The sequence below is a fragment of the Trichosurus vulpecula genome, chromosome 3, assembly GCF_011100635.1.
Source record: "Trichosurus vulpecula isolate mTriVul1 chromosome 3, mTriVul1.pri, whole genome shotgun sequence".
NCBI classification, from domain to species: domain Eukaryota; kingdom Metazoa; phylum Chordata; class Mammalia; order Diprotodontia; family Phalangeridae; genus Trichosurus; species Trichosurus vulpecula.
In genome coordinates, this window is record NC_050575.1 from 414,119,986 (window position 1) to 414,140,829 (window position 20,844).

The following is a 20,844-nucleotide window of genomic DNA, read 5'->3' on the forward strand; positions in this document are numbered from 1 at the left end:
TCAAAGAGATGAAAGGAAAGGGGAAAGAACTTATATGTACAAACATCTTTATAGTCACTTTTTATGATGCCAAAGAATTGAAAATTGAGGGGATGCCCATCAATTGGAGGACAGCTAAATAAGTTGTGATGTATGATTGTGATGAGATACTATTGTACTATGGAAATGATGAGCAGGATGCTCTCAGAAAAACCTGGAAAGACTTACATGAACTGATACAAAGTGAAATGAGCAGAACCAGGAGAATATTGTACATTATAAAAGGAATATTGTACAATGATCAACTGTGAATGACTTAGCTATTTTTAGCAGTACAATGACCAGACAATTCCTAAGGACTTATGATGAAAATGCTATCCACATCCAGATTAAAAACTGATGGAGTCTGAATGCAGATCAAAGCCTACTTTTTCTTAATTTTATTTTTCTTGGTTTTTTGGGGCGGGAGGGTCTTTCTTTTTCAACATGACTAATATGGAAATACATTTTGCATAACCCAACATGTATAACCTATATCAAGTTGTTTGCCTTCTCAATGAGGGGTGAGAGGAAGAAAGGAAGGAGATAACTACTTGAATTTTAAAAAAAAATAATGTTAAAAAATGTTTTTACATGCAATTGGGAAAAACATTAAATAAATATATTTTTAAAAATTTTAATGCCTTCCCTCTGTTGTTTATTTCCTATAAAAAGCTTTCTTGTCCCTAGGTGTTTGCATGATGCCTCTCCCATCATGAGCTTCTCAAGGGCAGGAAGTGTTTTTTGCCTTTCCCTGTATCCCTGTGTCTGGTGCATATCAAGTATTTCATAACTGCTTACTAACTAACATAGTAGGAACCTAATAAATGTTGACTGACTGACTGGCATGGTTCAGTGCAAGCACTGCCTTGTACCCCTTGCATTTTCTGAGCCCCCTGCCCCAAACATTTAGTTTTAGCTCTCCCTCTTAAAGCACCTTGTATTGACCCATATTGTGTTATCTGAATCATGCTCTTTATCTTGATTGTGTATATGCTCATTTGTGTCCTTTTTGGTCTTCTCTCTTTAACGGAGGCACTGATCTTTGTCCTCATATCCTTGGCCCAAACAGGTGTTTCATAAATGCTTGTGGGTGGATTGCTTCCCACATCTTTTCTCTTCTCCATCCTTGGCTTTCAATACACAATAAAGATGGAAGCATCACTTATGTCTGATGGTCTTTGACCCATTGTGATATCCATCAGGGCTTCCCTGGGTTCCTTCAAGCTGTATAACTTGTGACCTGAGCATCACCAAAAGTGGGTGCAAGTAATCCTCATGGAATCATTAAGCTCCTAGTTTATGCTGGGGACAGTGTGAGCAGCTGGGGAAGCACACACAAAAGTGACATCATCTCTGACGAGAGCTTACATTTTAACAGACCACTCATCTGGTGGACCTCATCGCTGCTGTGGTCAGGAGATGAGTCACTGCTTCCAGATCCCTAAGCAGGGAAGCAACTACCACCACTCCTCCTCCTTCTACTCTTCCTTCTCCTCTTCCCCTTCTCTCTCTTCTCCTTTTTCAGCAAAGGGAAAAATGAATACAATAAAAATATAATTCTGGCTAGAGAAAAAAAATGAGATAGAATGAAGACTAAAGGGTCAAGACCACCTAGAACAAAGGTGGGGAACCTGCAGCCTCGAGGTCACATGTGGCCCTCTGGGTCCTCAAGTGTGACCCCTTGACTAAATCCAAACTTCATAAAATAAGAGGATTTGTTATGTAAACTTTGGATTCAGTCAAAGGGCCACACTTGAGGACCCAGAGGGCCACATGTGGCTGCGAGGACTCAGGGAGGCCACAGGTTCCTCACCCTTGGCCTCAAGTCAGGGAGACCTGAGTTTAAATCTGGCCTCAGACACTTAACTAGCTATGTGACCCTGATTAAGGCACCTACCCTCTGCCTCAGTTTCCTCAGCTGTAAAACAGGGACAATAACAACACCTACCACCCAGGTTGTTGTGAAGATCAAAAAATAAAACAATTGTAAAGCATTCAGCACAGTGGCCAGCACATAGTAGGAGCTATAAAGGTTAGCTATTAAGTTGAAATCCTCGCTCTGATAGTTGCTGGCTATTTGACCTCTCACTCCGCTTCTGTCTGCCTCAGCTTCTGCATTGCTAACATAGGGATCATCATCTCAGGGTTGTCATCAGGACATGGAGATATTGGTGAAGTGCCTTGCAAACGTTTAGGTGCTGTCTAAATGCTGCTTCATCCTGCTGGGATCCTGCCAGTTCTTAAGCCTCTCTGGCCCCAGCTCCTGCCCTCTGCTAAATGAAGGGGCTATGCCAGGAGACCCCAAGGGCCTTGGAGCTCCACAAAGCAGCATCACACAGGCAGTGGCTAGATCTGGAACAGAACCCCAGGCTGCACTCATTTGACCGAAGTGGTTTGGTTTGCTAAAGGATGTGGGTGGTTTTGTCCATTTATTCAAGCCCAGGTTTGACGACTTCAAGTCTGAACCAAATAAACTTCATTTGTCTCTTTTTTCTACATTAAGAGTGAAGGGGCCATGAAAGTTACCAGAGAAATCAGTGACTTGGACAAGAAGACCATGAGGGACGTGGAGAGAAGCAGCACTCGCCAGAGTGCGCAGGTGAGCCGACTGGCCTGGGGCTGCAGACGAGTCAGGTGTGAAGACATTAGGTAGGGGGAGGGAGGCTGCAAGGACAGGAGGACAGGGCTGGGCCCAGCTGCCCAGACAGGTTCTTAGGGGAGAAGTAGGAGCAGCACGTCCCTGCTCCCCCTTCAGTCCGCAGTCCCTAGATCCCAGGTAGGCCCACTGGAGACAACTCCAGGTCTGACGTGCTCAGCCTAGAGGAGGAGGCTGCCTTAGGGGGCCGATCGGGAGGGGGCAGGGCATCTGGCCATTGCAATGACCAATTTCTGCACAATCTTTCAGATGAGGCGTGCAGTCAACCCGATTCACTCACTAAGGCGTTGTTCGATGTGGTGTTTTTCGTCGTATAGACGCTGCCTTGGCCTGGGTGCTGTGGAGGGAGCATTGCTTCTTGGCCCCTTCCGCAGCCTGAGTATTTATTTATATGTGTGCCTGTTGTGGGAGCAGGGACATCAGGCCATCATAATCAGGGTGAGCAGAGAGCACACTACCCAATTTCCAAGGGAGCCAGAGGCATTGTGGTGGGGAGGGAAGGACACAGGGCAGAGCATATTGCCAGCAGGACCGGGGGCTGCCTGTTACACTTGGTCTTCCCCCTACCCCACCCCCACCAGGTTCACTCATATCAGAAGCTGAAAGTTAGGTTTGAACCCTCCTGACCACAGAGCAGACCAGCCGTCTTGTGCTGCTGTTTCTCATAGGGCATTGTTGGACATGCATTTGACCCTTGGCACCTGGTCCAGGAGAAGAAAAGACCCATGCTGGGCTGGGGTGGGGCGGCAGGGAGCCAGGGGGCTCTAGGCCACAAGGTTTCTTCGACTCTTGGTTCTGAACATCCTATTTCATGCCCCACCCTGGGCAGTGAATCTAGGTCCAGGAGGAATTGAGGATAGGGGTAGGGGGATAGAGGGCTATGGATGGGGGGGAGGTGGAGATGAGCAGATAGTCAGCAAGGAAGGGAAGGGTACAAGGGGGTACAGTTGTCCAAGCAAGGCTGGCTCATGGACAGGTTGTGTGTGTGGAGCAGCCAGGTAGTAGACAAATGCTCCTGCTTCTCATCTCTCCTCCACAGAGCATAACCCAGGAGTATGTCATGCTGAAAAACGACTCTCAGAAAAGCCTCCGGCAAAGCCGAACTTCACGGGTTTCTGTCACAGAGGATACCAAAGGCCGGAATGTGAGGGTATGAATGAGGAAAGGAGAAGGGATGAGGGGTAGAGGAGCGATGTGAACGCTGAGGGACACATGTTAGAACGTGGGAGACTAGGAGCCCAGGCCACCTGAGCAAGGGGAATGGGCAGAGACAGGAGAACTCATTGGGATCCTGGGATAAGGAGCCTGAGGGTCATTCACAACCAAAAGGCAGGAAACAAGCATCATTAAGTCCCCACTATGTGCCAGGCACTGTGCTAAGCATTTTATAAAAGTTATCTCATTGGTTCGTCACAACAGTCATGGAAGGTGGGTGCTGTTATCACCCCCATATTATGGACGAGGAAATGGAGAGAAGCAGAGGTTGCATGATTTGTCCAGGGTCACTCAGCTAGCAAGTGTCTGAAGCTGAATTTGAGCTTGGGGCTTCCTAAGGCCTTGCCCAGGGCCCTGGGCAGTCTGGCAGCCCCTAACTGCCCCCACCAAAGACCATCAGGTCTATGCACCCCTCAGGTCAGAGCCCCCCCCCCCCCCCCCCCCCCCCGCCTTCCTCTTCCCACCCCCTGCTGCCTCACCATCCCACTCTGGAGCATCTCTTCAGGCCCTTTGCTGGGGTCTTTTTGTTCTTGGTGTTTGTTTCAGCTACTGGTGGTGAAAGGTGGGGTCCAAGATGCTCAAGTGTCTTTGCTTAGGGTGGTGGGGGCATCAGTAATAAAAGACACAGCTGATTTGGCTTTTGTCTTTGATGCCAAGAGCCCAATCTCTGGCCCAGAGAGGGCAGAACAAGTGGCTCGTGGGGAGCCACTCCCAACCTAAGGAAGGCAATAGATAGGAAGAAGCCATCAACTGACCCGCAGTGATGGGCCCAGGGGAGTGGTGGCATTGGCCACTAAGAAGCCTGCTGGGTCGGACTGGGGAGGACAGGTGGACGTCCCAGGAGGGGACAAGGGCAGGCAAGAGAATGGAACCTGCCACAGCTAGGCCGGGATGCTCACTGGACAGGAGGGTCACACGTGCTGAGAAAGGTCGACAGAGACCAGGGCACTTTGTTAAGAGCAAGTCATCTTGGAGGAAGCTGATTTCCTGGTCTGATGAGAACACGAGTGAAAAAAGATGAGGAAAAGGCCCAAAGAAAACACTGGGCATCCTTGGAGCAGGACCAAGAGGCAAGGGGCGCAGCTGGTATTTCCATTGCCCTTTACAGATGACGATTTCATCAGATCCCATCTGTAGAGGTCCATGTTTAGAGCACCAGCCCCAGAGTCAGGAAGACCTCAGTTTAAATCCAGCTTCAGGCACTTACTAGGTGTGGAACCTGTCTGCCTCAGTTTCCTTATCTGTAAACTGGTGATAACAATAGCACCTGCATCCCAGGGTTTTTGTGAGGTCCAGAGGAGAACGTTGATGAGGCCCTCTGCAGGCCTTAAAATGCCATAGAGATGTCAGCGACGATTATCACTGCTACTGCTATGACAGACGATCGCCACAGGCCTGGGCAGTGAAGTCCATCAGTCCAAGTTACTACCATGTTACAAATGAGGAAATGGGCCGAAAGAAACAGAGACACACTCAGCATCCTGCCAGCAGTGCCAGGCTGGGGGGGGCAGGGCCTCAGAGTCTCAAAGGCCACATTTGGAGCACGAAGATTTACTGGCTTCAAAGCTCCCCCTACCTCTCTCTCTCTCCCTCTGTCTGTCTCTATTACACACATGCACACGCACACGCACATGCACACCACACACATACATATACACGCACACACACATACCACACACATGCACACACACCACACACATACATACACATGCACATACACACCACACACACGCGCACACACATGCACACACACACCACACATGCACACGTACCTGCACACACACACGCACACGCATACAGCACTACATAGGGTTGTCTTATCCACAGACTGGGTGTCCTCAGTAATACACCTTACTCCAGAAGAAGGTTAGAAATGAGGGGTGCAGGTTTGGGGGTAGGGGATAGGAGTGGCACATATAAGGCTGTGAACATTCTGCCAATGAATGAGGCATCATCAGATTGAATCAGGAATGTTACATCTGGGAGCCTGTAAGGGCACCATGTTCTGTGCTCAGGGGAGTGTGTGCTGAGTCAGGGACTGAGGCTGTGCACAGATGTGCTTGTGTTGGGGGAGGAGGAAGAAGAGGGGCCTCAGGTCAGGATGCATCACTAACTCAGCCCATTGCTCCTGTCTCCAGCAGTCCAACACCAGTATGACTTCTCGAGTCTCCTTCGTGGAGCCTGGAGAGAAGCCATCTCATCCTTCTTCGCCTGCTATACAGACCCCTGAGAAAGCACCCACCCCTCCCCGGGAGCCAGAACAGCCTGCCACGCCACCTCCAACTCCACCCCCACCCCCAACCCCTCCTCCAACTCCATCTCCAAGCTCAGAGGTGTTTAAGGCCTGGTCATCCCTGGAATGGAAGAGCTCGAAGTCCTCACTCACCCTAAACTCCAAGGACACAAGTGAAGACACCGATGAGGATGTTTCCAACTGGACTCCCGGCAGACCCAGGCCAGTAAGCACCATTTACTTCCTGCTTCCCCAGCTTCCAGTGTTTGGTGTATGCCTTGGCCCTCCCCTTCCCCTCTGCAGCCAGCCAGACTCTGACACCCTGGTTTATTTTCTTCCTCCAAACTCTGACTCCCCCTTCTCCTCTCATCCTTCACCCTCCTTCATGTGTCCCTTTGTCCATCCTCTCTACTTGCCCCCTCATTGCTCCTCCCTTCCTCCACCAGCCCTGTCTATCCCTCCATCTTTCCACTTGTCTCCACTGATCCATTTACCCCCCATTCGTCTTTCCTTCCCTTATCTGCAATCAACCATATTCCATCCATCCAACCAACCAACCCACCAAGAGCTGTCCCTTCCCCTATCCTATACCATTCTGCATTTTATTCCCCTCTTCAGGTGTGTCTTTCTGTCTGTCCCACATTTCTTCCTCTAGAAATTCCTGACCCACACATCTTTCTGTCCACCCCTTCCTGCAGCCCAAACCTAAGAATGCTATCACCATTGCTGTCTCTTCCCGGGCACTCTTCAATATGGAGGAAGACAGTAAAATCTTTGAGAAGGAAGGACTGGAGAAGTACATGGCGTACCAGATCACCAATGAGAATGTCATTCTGAGACCTGGACCCGCCTTTGGCTTTGTGAAGGTACCAGTCTAAGGGCAACCTGAGAAAAGCCTGAGCCAAATACTTGGCACTCTCTAGGCTTGTGTCTTCCTCTGCTCAATGAGGGGGTGAGGTTTGATGATCTCTTGGGGCCCTTCCTGGTCTGATAGTCTATGGCCATGAGACTCTCCACCATCCACTCACCCCAGCCTAGATCAAGTAGATCTGAAAGTTTTCAGCACAGAGATGAGTGAAGCCAGGGGAGCTGACGTGATCCCCAAAAGAACAACAGAGAAGGTGAAAGTAAAAACAACCAGGGACATTGGGAAAGTCTCAGTTAAGAAGTGGTGCCTTGAACTGTGCTTGTAAGTAAACTAGGGATTCTATTAGGAGAGGAGGCAAGGAGGGAGTGCACTCTAGACACTGGGGCCGCTCTTGAGAAGACATGGGAGGTGGTAAATTGAATATTGTGTATGGGAAGCATCCAGCAGCCCAGTCTGATGCAAACATATACTATGGAAACTCTTATGGAAATGCAAATAATATGAAATGTGACTGAAAAGATAAATGGATATTAGACTTTGTGGGGGGGGACGAGCATTTATTTAGTGCCTGCTGTGTACCAGGCACTGTGCTAAGCACCGCACAAATGTTATCACCTTGGATCCTCACAGCAGCCCTGAGAAGTGGGTGCTATTATTATCCCCATTTGACAGATGAGAGGGGCAGACAGAGGTTAAGTGATTTGCCCAAGATCACAGAGAGAATAAATATCTGAGGTTGGATTCGAATTCATATCTTCCAGATTCTGGGCCCAATGCTCATTTTGGTGGAGTTTGGGAAGGCTTTAAATGCAGCAATGGGAAGTTTGATAATAGGGAACCATCAAAGTCTTTTGAGTAGGAGAGTGACATCATGAAATCTTCATTTTAATAATATCAATTTGGCAAGACTGTGGAGAGAGACTAGACGAGTAGGAAAACCAGTTAGAAGTTGATTGCAATAGTGTAGGATGAGAGGGGATGAGGGCCTGACCTAGGATCATGGTTATGAGAGTAGAGAGAAGGGAGCAAATGGATGGACAGGACTTGGTTTGGTGGATGAAGGGAGAGTAGGAAAGAATCTTTATTTGTCTTTTGCATGTGTTGATTTTAGATGACAGCATGTTATCCAAGTGCAGTTATTCCATAATCAGTTTTAAAATACGGTCCTGGAGGTTGGGAGAGGGCCTGAGGCTTAATAAATGGGTTTAAGAATCATCTGCTTAGTGATGAGAGAAAGTAGAGAGAGGAGGGAAAAGAACTCAGGACAGAGCCTTGGTGAGCACCCACAGATGGGGGTCATGATATGGGTGAGAAACCCACAAAGGGGCCTGAGAAAAAGAAGTCATTCAGGAGAACCAGGAGAGATCAGTGTTACAGAAGCCAAAAAGGAGAGTGTCCAAAGGAAGGGAGTGGTCGATGGTGTCAAAGCTACAGAGAAGTCAAGGTCAAGAACCTGATGAGAAAAGGAGGCCACTGAACTGCATAGTTAAGAGATCACTGGTACCATGAAGAGAGTAGTTTCACTTGAGTGATGGAGCAAAGGACCAAAAGTGAGTGAGATCTCTGGAGGTGCAGGTTCTGACTGACAACAAGCTTTCCAAGGGTGTGCGCTATATAAGTGGATCTGGCCTATGGAAGTTTTTAAGGATGGGTAAGACCTGACTGTAGGGAGTGGGGAAAGGGCCACCCAAGAGGGAGAGGGGGGAATAAAAAAGGGCAGCAACTGGGGTCAAAAACACCAATAGAAGGGTTCACTTTACCAGGTCTTCACTAAAGGAAAAGAGAATAATGGATAATGCGAAAGGATTGTGACTGGTGGGACGAGAGAGACTTCTTGTAGTAGCTAATTTTGGAGATATACACACAGTCTTCTCTGTCCTTGATTTTGTTTAGATTTTAAAAAAAATTATATCCCAGCATACTTTTGAGTCACCAGCAATGACCTTGGAAAGATTTTAGAGACAGGGAGAGACAATGAAATATGTGCATAAAGTTCTTTGCTAATGATCAGTGCTAGGATATATTAGGAAGGCAGAATTTATGATTTCAAAGAGAATCTCATATGTGCCTAAAAGGTCCGGAACCGCAGGATATAAGGAATTCTCTAGGCAGAAGGCAGGAGAACTAAAGCACGTATTTACACTCCACAGTAACAATCCCACAAACCAGCGTCCCCATTTTGATATTTTCATCAAAAGCTTCCAGGCCCAATAAGTCCGCCTCACAAGGGTAACCAGTAGGCCACAGAGAAGCGAGATGGTATAAGGCAAAATCGTATACATGCTTCCCCTCTACGGTAAGAAGATTACCCACTAGCCTCCAGTCAGCTCTGCTACCAGCAGCTCAGCTTCGGCTGTAGGCGTCTCTGGCTCCAACCGGAAAAGGAAAGGAGGATCTTCAAGCTGTCCTCTCCCCTCTTATAGAGTTTTTGACATCATCAAGCGCCGCCTGAACGACCAGGGCCGATTGGTTCTTGACTTTGCCCCTCCCCCAGCGTAGACCACGTTAACACACCTCCCCTCAGCCAGCCCTATGACTCATCACACAGGAAGCTCTGGTCCTGCCCCGGAAGAGCAAGCCCCAGCGTCCAGGGAAGCTCAACGAGGCAAGCTGAGTCATTCAAAGAAAACAAAGTCCATTCTGGCTACATAGGAACACTTAGAATAGTGTTGGGGTAGTCAAGTACAACATAAGGCAGAAAGGCAAAAAATAAATAAATAAATTCAACTTTTTTTTAAGTTGGGAGGGATCATGAAAATTATAAGCCAATAACCTTGGCTCAGATTCCTGGGGGGGGGGGATGGAATTATAGAGTATATTATTAAAAGGATGGTCACTTTAGGCTGGGAGAGCGCCGAGCGCAATGGTCCACTCCCAATCATGGCAAAGTGGGAGCAGGCCCAGCGGTTTGAATAACCAGTGGCGGTGGTGATTACCAAACCTCTCAGCTCAGGACTCTTTCAGAGCTGGATGAGAGAAGCAGAGGGCCTGTGGCAGCAGCAGCAGCTACTCTTGGGGCTATCAACCCACAGAATAAATGTTTGAAAGCCACCTACTTGAACTTTCAGGAGAAATGATGGCAGAGTAAGCCATAAATACCATCACCACCCTCCCCTTTGTTCACCTTGAAAAACCCAGAGAATATTGCCCCAGGAAAAAATCCTGAAATAAGGGAGCCAGTAGAAGGGTACAGCAGTCTTTTAGCTCAGAAAGCTAGGGAGACAGGTCCCTCTTGCTGTAGTGAAAGGGGGTCACTGCAGAATGGGAGGAGTACCAGCAAGCTCTACCTCAGCAGGCCAGCAGGAGATTCTGAGCCTCAGGAGTGGAGCTGGCAAGTGCAAACACCAAGACCCCAACTATGCCTCTGCACAGCCAGGGGAATTGGCAGACACCAGCGTAGATGATGGCTGAGGACACCTGTGCTATACTGCAGCCCTAGGAGAAGAGACCTCCAGTAGCCAGACCACCTGTCTCCCACACCTCATGCTGTGAGCTTCAGTGTAATGCTGGGGAAACTCAGAACTTCACAGGGCCATGATCCTTGAAACACACCGGCCAGCTCCAGCTCAGCACCAGGTGAGCAGCAGCATTATATAGCTTCTAGCTGACAGAACCAGGGGACACAGGACACAAAGCCAGTATCCAGGCCCTTAGCTCCCAGCATAAGAAGCTTGGGACAGAGCCCCCTTTTCCCCAGAAGCAGAGATCCACTTTAAAAGCTAAGAAAAAACAATCACAATGAAGAAGCAAACTAGAAAAGCAAAGACCATAGAATCTTACTATGGGGACAGGGAAGATCAAAATAAAAATTCAGATGAGGACAGCATTGACTGAAGCCTCAAAAGGGAATATGAACTGGTCTCAAGCCAAAAAAGCATTCTTGGAAAAGCTCAAGAAGAATTTTAGAAGCCAAATTAGAGAGATAAAAGAAAAATTGACCAACTCTATTAAAAAATAAAATGGACAAAATGGGAAAAAAATTCACTGATGAGTACAGATCTTTAAAAAGTAAAATTGGAAAAATGAATAAGAAGGTACAGAATCTAATGGGAGAAAATAACTCCTTAAAAAGTAAAATTGGCCAAATGGAAAAGGAGGTACTGAAGATAACTGAAGAAAACAATTCATTAAAGATTAGAATTGGGTGAGTAGAAGCTAATGACTCCATGAGGCATCAAGAATCAGTCAAACAAAATCTAAAGAATGCAAAAATAGAAGAAAATGTAAAATATCTCGTTGGAAAAACAACTGATCTATAAAATAGATCCAGGAGAGATAGCCTAAGAATTATTGGTCTACTGGAAAGCCATGATGAAAAAAAAGAGCCTGGACAGTATTTTCAAAGAAATCATCAAGGAAAACTGCCCCAACGTCCTAGAACCAGAGGGTAAAGTAGTCATTGAAAGAATCCTCCGATCACCTCCTGAAAGAGATCCAAAATTGAATAGTCCAGGGAATATTGTAGGCAAATTCCAGAATTATCAGGTCAAGGGGAAAATGCTGCAGGAAGCCAGAAAGAAACAATTCAAATATTGTAGAACTATGGTCAGGATCACACAGGACTGTGCAGCTACTACATTAAAAAACTGGAGGGATTGCAATATGATATTCAGTAAGGCAAAGGAGCTTAGACTAAAACCAAGAATCAACTACCAAGCAAATCTGAGTATAATCTTTCAGGCAAGGAGATGGCTATTCAATGAAATAAGGGGCTTCCAGACCCTCCTGATGAAAAGGCCAGAGCTCAATGGAAAATTTAATCTTCAAATAAAAGACTCAAGAGAGGCATAGAAAGGTAAACAGGGGGAAAAAACTTGTTATTCAATAAGGGCAAGTTGTTTACATCCCTATATGGGAGGATGATACTTGTTAATCTTGAGAATGATATATTTATTACAACATTTAAAAGGGATATACATAGACAGAGGGTGTGGGTATAAATGAACTGAGGTGATGATAAAAAAAAATACTAATTAAGGGATCCAAAGGGATTGTAATGAGAGAAGAGCTAAGGAGGAGACAGAAAAAGGTAAACATCACATGAAGAGGCACAAAATCATATTATAGTGGAGGGAAAGAAGGGAGGGAGAAGAGCATTGTTTGAGCTATACCCTCATCAGATTAGCTTCAAAGAGTGAATAACATACTATTTTAAGTATAGAAATCTAACCTGCACTACAGGCAGTAGTAGAGGAAAGGGGAAAGAAAAGGGGGGGTGGTTAGAAGTGAGGGAAGAAATAGTGAAGAAAAAAGGGAAAGGTAAAGGAGGGGGATTAATAGGAAGGGAAAACTGAGGGAGGCGGTGGTCAAATGCAAAACTCTTTTAAGGAGGGGAAAGGAGAAAGGAGAAATAAAAGCATAAGTGGGGGGATAGGATGGAGAAAAAGACAGAGATAGTAATCATAACTGTGAATGTGAATGGGATGAACTCTCCCATAAAACAGAGGCAGATAGCAGAATGAATTAAAAACCATAATCCTACAGTATGTTGTTTACAAGAAACACATTTGAAACAAGGGGATACACACAGGGTAAAGGTAAAAGGCTGGAATAGAATATATTATGCTTCAGCTGAAATAAAACAGCAGGGATAGGAACCCTAAAAGCAAAGCAAAGATAGATTTAATTTAAAGAGATAAAGAAGGAAACTATATTCTGCTAAAAGGACCATAGACAATGAAGTAATATCATTACTTAACATATATGCACCAAGTGGTATAGCATCCAAATTCTTAGAGGAGAAGTTAAGAGAGTTACAGGAAGAAATAGACCACAAAATTATACTAATGGAGGGCCTCAATCTCCTTCTCTCTCCACTTGATAAATGTAAGTTCAAAATAAACAAGAAAGAAGTTAAGGAGCTGAATAGAATTTTAGAAAAGGTAGATATGGGGGGTAGAGCCAAGATGGCAGCTGGAAAGCAGTAACTGGCCTAAAGCTCTCCCCCAGGACCCTCCAAAAACCTATAAAAATGGCTCTGAACAAATTCTAGAACTGAAGAACCCATGAAATAGCAGAGGGAAGCAGGGCTCCAGCCCAGGACAGCCTAGATGGTTGCTGGTAGGGTCTATCACACAGAGCTGGAAGAGCAGTGGGGCAGAGGCCAGCATGGGCTGTACCCAGACCAACCAGACCAGGAGCTGGGTGGAACAGGCCCTAGTGCCCTGAATCAGTGAGCTGTGGCAGTTACCAGACTTCTCAATCCAAAAACACCAAAGACGACAGAGAAGGTTAGTGGGAAAAAAACTGGGGACAGAGTAAAAGGAGTTCGCATTTTGGCCACTGCCCTGGGGGCAACAGAGGTGGTACAGCTACTGAACTACAGCTCCAGTTGCTTCCAGCCCCAGGCCCACCTGGTGGGAGGAATTAAGTGGCAGATCAGAGCAGCAGTGCAGAGCCTGCTCAGATCTGAGTCGCGTCCAGCTTGGCGGTTCTTGGGGGAAGAGGAGCACTAGGGTTGCAGAGTTTGCTGTGTAGAAATAGCTCTGTAAACAACAGTGTAGCCCCTCAAGCTTGGGACAAAGTACTCTCTACTCTATAAGCAGTCATACCCCGACGAAAAACTCAAGGGTCAAGTAGTTGGCTGGGAACATGGCCAGGCAGCAAAAATGGACTCAGATTCAGACTCAGACTTTGGAATCTTTCTTTGGTAACAAAGAAGACCAAAACATACATCCAGGAAAAGTCAACAAAATCAAAGAGCCTACATCAAAAGCCTCCAAGAAAAACATGAACTGGTCTCAGGCCATGGAAGAGTTCAAAAAGGATTTGAAAAAGCAAGTTAGAGAAGTAGAGGAAAAATTGGGAAGAGAAATGAGAGTGATGTGGGGAAACCATGAAAAACAAGACAATGACTTGCTAAAGGAGACCCAAAAATACTGAAGAAAATAACATCTTAAAAAACAGACTAACTCAAATGATAAAAGAGCTCCAAAAAGCCAATGAGGAGAAGAATGCCTTGAAAGGCAGAATTAGCCAAATGGAAAAGGAGGTCCAAAAGACCACTGAAGAAAATACTACCTTAAAAATTAGATTGGAGCAAGTGGAAGCTAGTGACTTTATGAGAAATCAAGATATTATAAAACAGAACCAAAGGAATGAAAAAAACGGAAGACAATGTGAAATGTCTCATTGGAAAAACCACTGACCTGGAAAATAGATCCAGGAGAGATAATTTAAAAATTATTGGACTACCTGAAAGCCATGATCAAAAAAACAGCCTAGATATCATCTTTCAAGAAATTATCAAGGAGAATTGCCCTGATATTCTAGAGCCAAAGGGTAAAATAGAAATTGAAAGAATTCACCAATTGCCTCCATGAAAATGATCCCAAAGAGAAAACTTTTAGGAACATTGTTACCAAATTCCAGAGCTCCCAGATCAAGGAGAAAATATTGCAAGCAGCCAGAAAAAAAAAACAATTTGAGTATTGTGGAAACACAATCAGGATAACACAAGATCTAGCACCTTCTATATTAAGGGATCGGAGGGCTTGGAATATGATATTCTGGAGGTCAATGGAGCTAAAATTAAAACAAAGAATCACTTACCCAGCAAAACTGAGTATCATGCTCCAAGGCAAAATATGGATTTTTCAATAAAATAGAGGACTTTCAAGTTTTCTCAGTGAAAAGACCAGAGTTGAATAGAAAATTTGACTTTCAAACACAAGAATCAAGAGAAGCATGAAAAGGTAAACAAGAAAGAGAAATCATAAGGGACTTACTAAAGTTGAACTGTTTTGTTTACATTCCTACATGGAAAGATGATGTGTATAATTACTGAGACCTCAGTATTAGGGTAGCTGAAGGGAATATACATACATATACATATATATATGGACAGAGGGCACAGGGTAAGTTGAATATGAAGGGATGATATCTAAAAAAATAAAATCAAATTAAGGGATGAGAGAGGAGTATATTGAGAGAGGAAGAAAGGGAGAGATAGAATGGGGTAAATTATCTTGCATAACAGTGGCAAGAAAAAGCAGTTCTGTAGGAAGGGAAGAGGGAGCAGGTGAGGGCGAATGAGTCAATCTTGCTCTCATGGAAATTGACCTGAGGAGGAAGTAACATGCACACTCAGTTGGGTATCTTACCCCACAGGAAAGAATGAGGAAGGAGATAATAAATGGGGGATGATAGAAGGGAGGGCAGATGGGAGAGGAAGTAATCAAAAACAAACACTTTTGAAAAGGGACAGGGTCAAGGGAGAAAACTGAATAAAGGGGGATAGGACAGGAAGGAGCAAAATATAGTTAGTCTTTCACAACCTGAGTATTGTGGAAGGGTTTTACATAATGATACACATGTGGCCTATGTTGAAGTGCTTGCCTTCTTGGGGAGGGTGGGTGGGGAAGGAAGAGGGGAGAGAATTTGGAACTCAAAGTTTTAAAAGCAGGTGTTCAAAAAAAAAGTTTTTCCATGCAACTAAGAAATAAAATATACAGTTAATGGGGCATAGAAATCTATCTTGCCCTACAAGAAAGTAAGGGAAAAGGGATTGGGGGGGAGTGGGGTGACAGAAGGGAGGGTTGACTGGGGAATGGGGCAATCAGAATATATGCCATCTTGGAGTGAGAGGAGGGTAGAAATGGGGAGAAAATTTGTAATTCAAACTCCTGTGAAAATCAAGGCTGAAAACTAAAAATATTATATAAAATTGTTCCAAAAAAAAGAAAAAAAAAGAAAAGGTAGATATCATAGACTTCTGGAGAAAAGTAATGGGGATAAAAAGGAAAATACCTTTTTTCTCAGTGATACATGACACATACACAACAACTAACCATGTACTAGGGCATAAAAAACTCACAATCCAGTGTAGAAAGGCAGAAATAGTCAATGCATCCTTTTCAGAGCATGATGTAATAAAAATTATTTGTAATAAAGGACCATTGAAAGATAGACTAAAAATTAATTGGAAACTAAATGATATAATCCTACATAATGAGTGGGTCAGAAACCAAATCATAGAAATAATCAATAACATCATTCAAGAGAATGACAATAATGAGACAACATACCAAAATTTATGGGATGCAGTGAAAGTGGTTCTTAAGGGAAGTTTTATATATCTGAATGCTTACATGAATAAAATAGATAAAAAGGAGATTAATGAATTGGGAATGCAACCGAAAAAGCTAGAAAAAGGACAAATTGAGAATCCTAGATTAAATACCGAATTAGAAATACTGAAAATCAAAGGAGAGAGTAATAAAATTGAAATCAAGAAAACTACTGAACTAATAAATAAAACTAAGAGTTGGTTTTATGAAAAAACAATAAAATTGATAAACCTTTGATCAATTTGATTAAAAAAAGAAAGAATAAAACCAAATTATCAGTATCAAAAAATGAAAAGGATGAATTCACCTCCAATGAAGAGAAAATTAAAACAATAATTAGGAATTATTTTGCCCAATTTTATGCCCATAAATTTGACAATCTTAGTGAAATGGATGAATATCTGCAAAGAGTGATTACTTAGTTTCTTCTTTGCCACTTCTAATTCCTTTAATTTCTTTTTCTTCTTTTATTCCTAAAGCTAGCATTTCTAGTACTAAATTGAATAATAAGGGTGATAATGGACATCCTTGCCCATAAACTGCCCAGATTAACAGGAGAGGAAGTAAAATACTTAAATAACTCCATATCAGAAAAAGAAATTGAGCAAGCCATCAATGAACTCCCTAGGAAAAAAATCTCCAGGGCCAGATGGTTTCACATGTGAATTCTATCAAATATTTAAAGAACAACTAATCCCCATACTTTATAGACTATTTGGGAAAATAGGTGAAGAAGGGGTCCTACCAAATTAGTTTTATGAAACAAATATGGTACTAATACCCAAACCAGGAAGAGTCAAAACAGAGAAAATTATAGACAAATTTCCCTAATGAATAAAGATGCAAAAATTTTAAATAAAATATTAGCAAAAAGATTACCACAACTGATCATGAGAATAATAAAGTATGACCAGGTAGAATTTATTCCAGGAATGCAAGGCTGATTCAATATTAGGAAAACTATCAGCATAATTGATCATATCAACAACAAAACTAACAGAAGCCATACGATTACCTCAATAGATGCAGAAAAAGCTTTTGACAAAATACAAAACCCATTCATATTAAAACACTAGAAAGCATAGGAATAAGTAGAGTCTTCTTTAAGATGATAAGTAGCATCTACCTAAAACCCTCAGCAAGCATTATATGTAATGGCGATAAGCTAGATGCTTTACCAATAAGATCAGGGGTGAAACAAGGATCTCCATTATCACCCCCATTATTCAATTTAGTACTAGAAATGCTAGCTATAGCAATAAAAGAAGAAAAAGAAATTGAAGGAATTAGAAGAGGCAAAGAAGAAACAGTTATCACTCTTTGCAGATGATATGATGATTTACTTAGAGAATTCTAGAGAATCAACTAAAAGAACTACTTGAAATTATTTATTAATTAGCAAAGTTGTAGGATATAAAATAAACCCACATAAATCCTCGGCATTCATATATATTACTGACAAAGCCCAACAGCAAGAGATAAAAAGAAAAGTTCCAGTGCAGACACTATAAAATATGTGGGAGCCTACCTGCCAAAACAAACCCAGGGACTATATGAACACAATTACAAAACACTTCATACAAATAAAGTCAGATCTAAGTGATTGGAAAAACATGATTTGCTCATGATTAGGCTGAGCTAATATAATAAAAATGACAATTTTACCTAAATTAATCTATTTATTTAGTTTCATACCAATAAACTACCAAAAAATTACTTTGTAGAGCTAGATAAAATAGTAACAAAATTCATCTGGAAGAACTAAAGGTCCAGAATATTAAGGGAATTAATGAAAAGAAATGCTAGGGAAGGTGGCCTAGCAATACCAGATATTAACCTGTATTAAAGCAGCAATCATCAAAACTACCTGGTACTGGCTAAGAAATAGAGTGGTAGATCAGTGGAATAGGTTAGGTACACAAGATACAGTAGTCAATGACTAAAATTATCTACTCTTTGATAAACCCAAAGAATCCAACTTCTGGGATAAGAACTCACTATTTCACAAAAACTGCTGGGAAAAGTAGCAAATACTATGGCAGAAACTGGGCAGAGACCAATATCTTACACTGTATACCGAGTCAAAATCGATTCACAATTTAGAAAGCTGACACTATAAGCAACTTGGGAGAGCAAGGAATAGTTTACCTGTCAGATTTATGGAGAAGGGAAAAATTTGTGACCAAACAAGAGATAGAGAGTGTTATGAAATGCAAAATAAATAACTTTGATTACATTAAATTGAAAATGTTTTGTACAAACAAAGCCAATGCAACCAAGATTAGGAGGGAAGAAGAAAGTTGGGAAAGAATTTTTACAACCAGTGTCTCTGATAAAGGCTTCATCTCTACAATATACAGGGAACTGAGTCAAATTTATAAGAATACAAGTCATACCCCAAATGACAAATGGTCGAATGAAATGAACAGGCAATTTTCAGAGGACAAAATTAAAGGCATCTATAGTAACATGAAAAAAAATGCTCTAAATCACTACTGATTAGAGAAATGCAAATAAAAACAACTCTTAGGTACCACATCTCACCTGTCACATTGGCTAACATGACAAAACAGGAAAATGATAAATGGTGGAGAAGATGTGGGAAAACTGGAACACTATTGTATTGTTGGTGGAGCTGTGAACTGATCCACCCATTCTGGAGAGCAATTTGAAACTATGCCCAAAGGGCTATGAAGATGTGCATACCCTTTGATCCAGCAATGCCACTTCTAGGGCTGTATCCTAAAGAGATAATACAAATGGGAAAAGGACCCATATGTACAAAAATATTTATAGCGGCTCTTTTTGTCGTGGCAAAGAATTGGTAATCAGGGAGATGCCCATTAATTGGGGAATGGCTAAAGAAGTTGTGGTATATGAATGTAATGGAATACTATTGTGCTTTAAGAAATGGGGACCAGATAGATTTCATAATAACCTGGAAAGACGTATATGAACTGATGATGAGTGAGGGGAGCAGAACCAGGAGAACACTGTACACAATTACAGGCACATTGTATCTGTGATAACTAACTAATAGATTTAGCTCCTCTCAGCATTGCAAAGTTCTAAGACAACTCCAAAAGACTCATGATGGAAAAAGCTATGCACATCCAGAGAATGAATTACGGAGTCTGAATGCAGATGGAAGCAAACTATTTGCTCTCTTTTTATTTTATTTTCTTGTTTGCTTCTTCTTTCTTACGGTTCATTTCATTGGTTATAATTGTTCTTTACAACTTAACTATTGTGAAAATATGTTTAATGTGAAGGTACATGTAGAACCTTTATCAGATTACATGCCATCTTGGGTGGGGAGGGGGGAGGAGAGGAAGTGGGAGAAAATTTGGAATGCAAAAACTTCTGTAACTGAATGTTGTAAACTAAAAATAAATTTAAAAGGAAAAAAAAAGATGGTTACTGTAGGTTTCAAAAAGGAAGAAGTGATCACAAAAATCTATCATGTCTTCATCAATAGCAGGCTATGACAGATTATAAGGTTACTGTATAAATTAGTAAGTAAGCAATATTGTTTACCTGGGTTTTTGCAAAGCTAACGTCTCTCATTCTGCTCCTCTGGATCAGATAAAAAGATGGGTGCCACCTAACAGCACAGTCTGGTAAACTCAGAACTGCATGAGCAGACCCATTCCCTTCATTGTCAAACACATAGCCTGATAGCCAGCCTAGGCATTGATGTGTGGGTAGTTATGTGAAAGGAGGCCCCCAGCAAAATGTGGCAAGAAGCAGCAATGGCCTCTGGCATGTCTGACATTCTTATCTTTGCCTTGGGAGAGATGGCATGGTCATCTAATTGGCAGATGGCTCAAAGGAAGAATGAGTAGCTAGTTAATCAGATGATTGAGCTGGATCCAGAAAGATTTTGACAGAAGAGAACAATGGGCCAAACAGAGTAAGACTCACTTTAATAGAGACAGAAACAGCAAATTTCACAAGTATATAGGTGGGCAGAAGTTGCTGGAGAGAGACTCATCTGAAAACTAAGAGGATGATGATGATGATGGTGGTGGTGGTGGTGGTGATGATGAGAATGATGATGCTGGTTGTAGTGATGATGACAATTACAATGATAACGTTCATGATGGTGGTGATGATAATGGGGATGATGATTACTATATAGAGGGCTTTAAGGTTTGCAAAATGCTTTGTATGTATCATCTCATTTGATCCTCACAATCACCCTGTGAAGTAAGTGCTGTTACTATCCTCATTTTATATAAATATATGTATGTATGTATGTATATAAGAAAACAGGCTCAGTGAAATGAAGTGACTAGCCAGGGTAGAACTGTTATTCAATGTCAGGATTTGAACTCTCTTCATCAGCTTCAGGTCTGGCCCTTCCATCCACTGTATCACCTAGCAACTATAAAGGCTTTAAATATTGTTCAGTATTAGGACATGCTGAATGAACTGGGGATATTTAGCCTGTAGACATAGGTAAACTTAGGAAAGACATAATAGCTGTGTCAAATTATTGGGAAGCCTGAAGACACTTTAGACTTGTTTCCACTTGGCCCTAGAAGGCAAAACTTAGCCACAGAGAGTCGTTGTGCAGAGGCCATTTTAGGTTTTACATCAAGCCTACAGTTAGAGCTGCCCCAAAGGGAAAGGGATTGTCTATCTCAGAAGGCTTTGCTACCCAGGAATTCTTTGGGCAGGCGTGAGATGAGCCCTTGTCAAGTATATCATGAAGGGGGCTATTGTTCACATGCCAGCTGGAGGAAAGCACTTTTGAGGTATAATTCTGTAACTCATGTGT

At 42.9% G+C, this 20,844-nt stretch overlaps 1 protein-coding gene across 1 annotated transcript in view; it reads left to right on the forward strand.

The window, feature by feature from the left end:
* The window catches only part of NT5C1B (5'-nucleotidase, cytosolic IB), a 75,959-nt gene that overhangs the window by 27,682 nt on the left and 27,433 nt on the right, over positions 1-20,844 (forward strand). Inside the window, exons 3-7 of the mRNA XM_036750122.1 lie at positions 2,525-2,620; positions 2,927-3,115; positions 3,717-3,827; positions 6,031-6,351; positions 6,824-6,991. Coding sequence (XP_036606017.1) covers positions 2,525-2,620; positions 2,927-3,115; positions 3,717-3,827; positions 6,031-6,351; positions 6,824-6,991 — 885 coding nt within the window. The remainder of the gene's footprint in view (positions 1-2,524; positions 2,621-2,926; positions 3,116-3,716; positions 3,828-6,030; positions 6,352-6,823; positions 6,992-20,844) is intronic.